Source organism: Serinus canaria, chromosome Z (genome assembly GCF_022539315.1).
Source record: "Serinus canaria isolate serCan28SL12 chromosome Z, serCan2020, whole genome shotgun sequence".
Taxonomy (NCBI): domain Eukaryota; kingdom Metazoa; phylum Chordata; class Aves; order Passeriformes; family Fringillidae; genus Serinus; species Serinus canaria.
The window spans coordinates 3,392,562-3,401,119 of record NC_066343.1 but is presented as its reverse complement, the minus strand read 5'-3'; the positions used below and the strand labels follow the sequence as shown (position 1 = coordinate 3,401,119).

General features: G+C 43.0%; 1 protein-coding gene across 1 annotated transcript in view; it reads left to right on the top strand.

Moving 5' to 3' along the window:
• Positions 1-6,777: 6,777 nt before the first annotated feature.
• Positions 6,778-8,558, top strand: part of MCTP1 (multiple C2 and transmembrane domain containing 1) — a 212,139-nt gene continuing 210,358 nt past the window's right edge. Inside the window, 1 exon segment of the mRNA XM_050987037.1 lies at positions 6,778-7,434. Coding sequence (XP_050842994.1) covers positions 6,856-7,434 — 579 coding nt within the window. The 5' untranslated portion in view covers positions 6,778-6,855.

The following is an 8,558-nucleotide window of genomic DNA, read 5'->3' as shown; positions in this document are numbered from 1 at the left end:
GAAGAGATGTTGCAAAAATGTATAAATTAGTTTGTGTGATGATTATCCCAATCATTGCAAAAAAAAATTACTAACCTTCCTAGAAAGGTATAGAAGCATATGTAGCCCACAGAAAATTTGGATTCTGATCACCAGTCACCTGTCCCTGTCTCTCTTAATTGCCAACAAGAAGTCACTGTGGCTTGAAACAAAGCTTCTCAAAGCCTGAAACGTGGCAGTCAAATAAGACTGCAGTTGAATGGATACATCAAAGCAAAAACCTTATTAGAGGATTTTCAATTAGAGCACAGTTACACAGTCACAGAAACCTCTTCTGATTCTCAGTCCTGCCAGAAATTTGGAAAAAAAAAAAAGGAATAAGTATGGAGACAGCCAAATTGAAAAAACAAAAAACAAAAAAACAAAAAAAAAGAAAAAAAAAAAAAAAGAAAAAAAAATAAGGACAGAAACAGCCAAGTGATATTTTATTTGGGTAACTTCATAGGCAGCTATAACAAGAAAGCTGAACTCGCAGATAAAATAGGCACTAAAACTTTCAGTTAAAATTAAGAACGAAGGTATTTTTGAATTCCATACCAGATAGCGTTCAATGTCCTCAGACAGGGAAACAGCTTAAAGAATATGAGTCAGTGGAAAAAATCAGCCAGCTATATACAACTAGATTTATAGTTTGTAGAAGCCATGTATCTGCTAAATTCACTCCTGGTTAAGAAATTCAATATGTGCCAACAGTAAGCAGTAGAAATGTAAACAATGGTTTTCCAAGAACAGAAGTTTTGCAAAGGAGAGAAAAAATACATATTTAAAATAATAATGCTGTCTTCAAAAATTCTGGGTATCCATAAGGAAGCAGTAAAGGGTTTTTAAAGGAAAAAGGCAGCAATTAACTTCTTTGGGAGATGCAGAGCAGAGGGGTACAGCAGAGGGGTATAAACAAGGCAGGTCCAGGCCTAGTATAATGTCAGATCATGGAATGTTCAGATTGAAATGCAGTAAAGAGAGAAACTTGAGGTCAAACAACAGGGGAAAACCAACATAGTACTGAACTCACTAAAGTAACTGAGCTTAGAATTGACACAATTGTATCTCAAGCCAGGACTCCAGAAATCTTGCAGTCAAGAAATATTGCTTATTCCTTAAAATACACTTCACTGGTCTTCTGTAATGTGTAACATAAGACCATGTGATGAACTCCAAAGACTGAAAAATGAAATATTTACATCCTGTGCCTGAAATTACTGAGGTCTACAGAAGGATTTATTTAAGAAAAGACAATCTGTCTAATACATAGATATATGTAATATGTTTAAAACAAGAAAGAGTCATAATGTAGGTTTATATAGGTGGTTTTGTTTACACTAATAAAGAATTTTTTTGCTTTGTATTTATACTTTATTACTAATTTGTGAATAGAAAATAAAGTAGAAATTTATATCAAATTATATTTAAAGGAGCCCAACAGTGTGACAAAAGAACAGAAAAGACAGTGTGATTCAGATTATATATATATCTTTACATGCAAGCTCCAAATGATTCTCCAATCAACCTTTCCTTTCCTGCTCCTTCTTATGACAGTGCCGGGATGAGGAGGAATGAAGGAGGTCACATGAGTCTTCTACAGTCCTTAATTTCAGTGGAATTGAAAGTGCTCATTGCAATGTACATTTGCCACTTGTAGAATCGTGAGACAACTTTTAATGTCAGCAATATTAATGGGAAAAAAATGTTATAATGCTTATATCTCCTTGGGATATTGACAGCATAGAATGCTGTTGGAAGGGGAAATGATTTTAAGCAGAGATAATTTGTGATTAAGTAAAAGTTTAAGAAAGGAAAAAAAATCATTCTCTCTAAATTAATTCAGCATAAATATAGGAAATAAACATAGGTTAAGGGTAAAGATCAATAAATGTTCTGGGGATTGCAGTAGTTAGTATACATATTCAGCTCCTCATACATCTTTGCAGAGTCAACAGGAGACACTTGAAAGAAATAGCAGGAATGGAAAAAGGTTCACCATTGGTGATGCTCCAACAGAGATGTGAAAGCTGTCAGGGACTACTGCCAAAAAGATTCACTCTGAAAACTTTTAAGTTAATACTATAATTTTAAAAAAATGATTTCTGGCCCAGTTTTTCATCATCAATATTATGAAACATTACTGGCCTTTAGTACTAATATTGATGATGAAAAACTGGGCCAGAACTAATTTTTTTAAAAAAGAGCTCTATGTTCAGTGGTGCAATCTGAATCATAGATTCATAGAATGATTGGGCTGGAAAGGACCTCAAGAGTCATCTTGTTCAAGATGGAAGTATGTGCAGACATACTTCCCACTAGACCAGTTTACTCAGAGCCTCTTCCAGTGTGACTTGAATGTTTTCAGGGCTGGGTAATCCATAGCTTCTCTGGGCAGCCTGCACCTGTGAAGAATTTCTTACTAATACCCAATCTAAACTTACTGTCTTTCAGTTTAAAGCCATTACTCCCTGTTCTTTCCCTTTCTGAAGGTGAAACATCTGCTAACACCAGAAGGAGTGCCAGATCTTGATGCTTAGGGGCAGCCTCCTTCTTCTCAGCTGTGAGAATGTCTTGCTGGATTTCCCACCGTTTCGTAGACTGGCATGCGGGCTGACTACATGATTTGAGGTGCTGCACATGGTTTATATAGACCAGCACCGAGCTCTGCGACTTGGCTTTTTCTTTCCTTTATTCCCAGAAGCTGCACTAGACCTTCCTGTAAATGTCATTAGAAGAACAGTGTCAGGGATCAAAAACAACAGTCAAACAAACAGCTAAAGAACATGCGCAGAAAGCTAGCAATATGGTTAAAATATTAGAGACAAAGCTGCACATGAAAGGAAGGGAAATCAATCTCCAGGAAATTGAATCAACTGTTTGTAGCAGTGCAACTTACAATCTTCACGGTGCTTTCCCAAAAAGGTCTTCCTGCTTCACAAAAACATTTTGAAGCCTGAACTATCCTAGATTAATGGCTGAATCCACATTGCAATTGTTACACCCCCAAAAATTTGATAGCTGGTTAAAAATACTCAAAACTACATTAAGGAAATGAAGAATTTTGCAGAGCTAAGCTGCAATTGGCTTTGTGAGATGCTATGTCTCATCACATTAGATGAGCCCTATGTGACAGGAGCATAATTTTCTGTATAAAATTCAAGAAGAAATGTACTCATTATTGTGTACTTGTGGGTGAAAATAGGATTTATAATACTGTTTATAGCTAAGTTTGCATGAAGATCATATGACACAGTTTAAATACTTTCAAAATTTCAAAGCTCTCAGTTATTCTGGCTTCAATGTTCTAACATATTTCTTGTCTCGTGCTGAAACTCAATTAGAAGATTTCAGGTAAAAATAACCATGGACAGGAAGACTTAAAGAGTATATGTTTGTCTTGATAATGTGAAACTTGCTTACAACAGGTTGGGAGAAGTCATCTGAGATACTGTTCATCATGCTAAGACCTGAATTTCATTAGTGGGATGCCAATGTTCCACTGATATTGTGAAGAAAAAAAAGCAAAACACAACATCTGAGGCTATACTTAAAAATTGTGTTATAGATCTGAAACATAACTCAGATGAAAAAAAGGGAACACAAATCCATAATGACTCAGGCTGAAGACACACTGAGAATGAACCAGGCAAAATAATGTGCAAATGGAGTTAAAAATGTGGTTCCAGCCTGAGAAGATCATAATCATAATCATGCTCAGTCTTTGAGCCTAAGGCCATCTTTAAACAAATATCATCTCCATAAATGTCTGGTATGTATTTAAAAATATTACCATCTTTGCTGTATTCTGAATGATGGGAAAAGGAAGGGTGTTTCAAATAGAGGGGTTAACTAAAAAATGACGTATATTCCTAAATATAGATATGTATATATAATGACCTAAATATGAGAAGCAACAAAGTAACTTCTTTATTTTTCAAGAAATAAGCAAAACCAAAACTTTTATTTGATTTAAAGGACTGCAGAAATTTGGGGCTTTGGGTCATAGGCTGCTAAAGTATTAGAAACTATAAAAAAAATGCACAGTGCTAAGCTTTGAGTGGCACATTTGTTTTATAAGTTTAAATACTTAGAGTAATCACACACACACACACACACACACACACACACACACATATATATACGAAATATAGTTCTAAGGAGACTAAGGAGACTGCTAATTGCCTTGCTCCTTGATCTCCTGGGGTTTCCATTTGAAATACCAAATAATTCTTTTAGTTGTCACTGTTGTCCTGTTTTATTTTACCTTTCAAAATACTGAAGCAATATGGCACAAACAAATATTTTCAGATATCCTTGTTTATAAGGCTAATAAATGTTTATCTTTATATTTAGAAGTATTGTTCTCATCTGTACAGGTGTTAAATCCATGTTATTGTTAAGTGTTGGGATTTCTGTTTGAATGTAGCTTGAGGTTTTGCTGTGATATTTCCGCCAAATTCTGTTTCAACTTTAACAAATGAATATAGCTTAAGTAATTCAATGTGCAGAATGACTCACAGTGTTGTAAAACAGTTTATGGTGACCTGATCTGAATTAATTTTAGAATAATCCCACTCTGCCTCAGCATAGCCATTTACTGTCTTGCCAGCCCAGACAGATTTTGCCTCAAGGACAATTAGTGTTTCAGCAACTAAATAGGTGAAGATACTTTGACCCTTTTCTTTGTAAGCAAATCTACTTGCTGGTTGGATAAAAAGGAGGCAGGTTAGACAGATTTGGTAATGATACAATTTTAATGTAAGGAAAGCTTATGCTGGCTTTTGTGGAAAAAGAATCAGGAGGCCTGTCAGTATGATACTTGAAACCACTCAATGCATGGATCGTAAAAACACAGCACAAGCCACATGGAGGCATGTGTACACCCCTCCCAGATGACAAGCTTCCATGTACTTCCAAGACTAGTTGCTGAAGGGAGTATGTCTATATAAACTACAAATTTCTGGCCCTTTTTCTTTTTTTAAAATAGGAAAATGGGATCACTGGTTAAAATAACTGTTGTTTAATGGTATGAGAGTAGTTCAGTATATTTAGTAAAGTAAGATCTTCTGAACACACTTTTGTACTCTTCCTGTATCTGCTGGTTTTGTGAAACATTGTCACTTTAACAGAAAACTTACCTGAAAAGCTGCTTATTTTATGTTTTAAGTATAAGATGGAAATAAAGAGTCAAACACAAGGCAGAAACATATATTGAAATCTATTTCAGCCTTTTTCATTGTCCCCAGTGTAGCTGGCGAACAAAATGATTTTTTAATTCTTTTGATTCCTGTTCCCTGAGTAAACTCATTACTTACAAGAAACAAATATTTTAAAGAGTTTTCATTTTAGCAAATTCCTTATTTGATTTAAAGATGTCAACTGAGACATTTGGACACATAAGCTTCCTCCAGACTTTGATACATTTGAGCTTTGCTTTCAGGCAGTTAGAAGCTGATTATTTGGATTCATTGTGAACGATCAAAATTAGTTACTTATCTATCATTTTCTATCTTAAAACATTTTGGTTTATTATTTTTCTGTTACTATCTTTGGCTCTTTTTTTCTGATCTTAAAATGTCACTTAATTGGCAGGACTACTCAGAAATAACCACCAGTGGTTCAGTGGTTTGGCTATTTTCTCAAATATTGTAAATTGAATTCCCAAGGTCCTGATGATTTGGAAACACCCACTTTATCTTAGTATTTTCCATTTTCCTCATATTGTGTTCAGCAAAAGTTGTACTGTCAAATGCCTGGTTGCAAACTTTATTGGGGAAATTAAATATAGGAGGCCAAATCCTCCACTGAAAGAAGTGTCTTTTTAAATGAAAGCCGAAAGTACACTGCACTAAGGTATTGCTCACTCTACACAAAAAAATTCCTTTTGCTTGTTTGTCTCATGGAACGCAAAAGATTTGTCCTGAAATAATACTGCTGGTATGATTTTAATTACGAAAGAAACATCCAAAAATGCAGCGATGGGGCTATTAGTACAGCTTGCTATGATAGGAAAACTTTTTCTTTACTTTAGGAAACACAAGAACGGCAGACGAGCTGAGGGTTTGCTCCCCCCATACCTGGCGGGTCCTGCCGGGCCGGGCTCTGCACTCAGCACCCACCGCCGCCGAAGGACAGAGCCAGTGACGAGGCCCGCATTTTCCGCAGCGCTTTCTGTACATGCATGAGGAAATCCCACTGAACCTGCCCTCCACAAAGTTACTGCGAGTCGGGCTCATGCCTGCTGCACAGGGAGCCGCCTCACATTCCCACCTTCACCCGAGGATCTGGGGGTTTCCCGGCCCCGTGGAGACCGCAGCCGCGGGGCGCTCACACTCCGCCACCCGCGGCCTGCGGGGCGTGCGCCCTCCCATCATCCCGCACGGGGAGGCAGTCTCCGCCGCAGGAAACAGGTGGGGAGGAGGGCAGGGCAAACCCCTCCTGCCAAGTCCTCACGTGCATTGCCGCACTGTCTGTATGCGAGCCGCTGCTCCCCCTGCACCTCGCCGATAACTTTTTTTGACAGGCTTCGCACCGCCTGCCGCCACCGAAGGACCACCCAGGGGGGTGGTGGGCTTAGGGTGGCAAACTTTCTGCTCAGATGGGCCAGGGTGGCAGCTTCGTCCTTCCTTTATCTTCAACATCACGGCTGCAGCACCATCCTCCCTCGGGCGCACCACGCTGAGCGGGGGGCGGTGCGGCGGAGCCCTGCGCTCGTTCCGGCAGCGGGCGCCGCTCCGTTTCGGTCCGCCCCGCACCGGAGAGAGGGCGGCGGGCTCCGGCGGGCTCTGCTGCTGCTGCTGCCGCCACCGCCGCCCCCGTCGCAGGCGGAGAAGGATGGAGCCGGGCAAGGAGCCCCGAGAGACCACGGGGGAGAAGCCCAGCGAACCCGAGCCGGCGGTTTCCTTCCAGGCTCGGCTGTGGAAGAACCTGCAGCTGGGGGGCAAGGGCCGGAGCGGCGGCGGGCGGGCAGCAGCCGAGCGCCGCACTGCGGAGCCCCTCGCCCCGCCGCCGCCGGCCGGCAGCAAGGGGGACCTCCAGCCCGGTGGCAAGTGGAGCGGCTTCAAGAGACGGCGGCAAGTGCTAGACCGCGTCTTTTCGTCCTCCCAGCCCAACCTATGCTGCTCAGCGGCCGAGCCGCTGGAGCCGGCCGGCGAGTCCGGCTCCGCCCTGCGCCGCCTGCGGGAGCACCTGCTTCCCCAAGGCAAGGGGCCGCCGCCCGGCCGCCGCCCGGAGCCCGCCGCCGGCTGTGAGGGGCCGGCGGGTGGCAGGGAGGGGCGCCGGCCTGGGGCGCACCTGTCCCACCAGAAGAGCTCCTCGCTGCCCAGTACCGCCTGCCTGGAGCAGCTGTTGCAGGGCTCCCCCGCCCCCGGCAGGATCCAGGACCAGCGGACGGAGGATGGCGACAGCAGCGCGGTGAGTGCCGGCCCGCGTCGTCTCTGCGTACAGGGCCGGGTGGGGAGGTTGAGCGGGCGGGGTGGTAATCCTTGGGGAGGGGAGAAGAGGTGGGAAGGGAACTGAGGTAAAGAGAGGTGGGAGGGCGACCGCTGGGGAAGGGAGCTGAGGCGAAGGCCGGCCACGGCCGAGTCTCAGCACTCCTCCCGCTCGCTCGCTGTTGAGCAGTGCCCTTCGCCTAAGAGGGGACCGGCTTCGGTCCTGCCCTATCCCGCGTCGGAGCCCTGCTTTCCCCAGCACGCCGTGGCTGGCAGTGCCGCGGGCCCGAGCCGTGGGAGCACCGCTGCCAGCCGTGCTCTGCTCCGCTGCAGGAGCGACCTCCCTAAGACCTTCATTGCATAAACCATGCAGAGGAAAGGTGTCTCGGAGGCTGGAGTTAGGCTTCCCTCGCTCTCACGGCTCGCAGCTCTGTGCGGGCCGTCTCTGCTGGTGTCTGCACTTAACACATGCAGCACGGCTTTTCCTCAGGTGATCCCGGCTTTCTTCCTTGTTTGGTTATCCAAATTTGAATTGTTATGTTTTTTGATTTCTGCAAGACACGCAAACGACAACCACTAGTACACATTTAATAGATTGCAGGTAGTTATTTGGCTGGGTACTGTCTCACGGAGCTGTCAGTTCAGTCTGCGAGACTCGTTCTGGTTGTTGGGGGAAGGCAGTAAACAAAGCCATAACTCTTCCAGCTGTCAGTTTTTAAATTGCGTGGTGAAGCTACTGTTGATAGGGACTGCTGAGTCTTGGAATAAATTTACTGTGAGAAAAGTGCAAAACATATGAGTATTTTTGGATCTTGTGTAATTCTAAGCAGTCATCCACCTTTCTCAGGAATAACTGACTAATGCATATTATTATAAATTGTCTTAGGTCATAAGCAGGGGGAAATGAGTAGCTGAACTAAATGACATGCTCTGTGTGTTGTCAAAAATTGGCTGTATAAATGCATTTGGCTGCTGCCAGAGCAGTATCTATGCTAATGAAGGATGACAGTACTTCTGCAGCCATTTGCAAGTGTACCTTGAGGTCAGTGGTACTTTAATGTCCCTCTGCAGAATCAGAGGAGTTAGTCTTCACAAATACGGGACTTA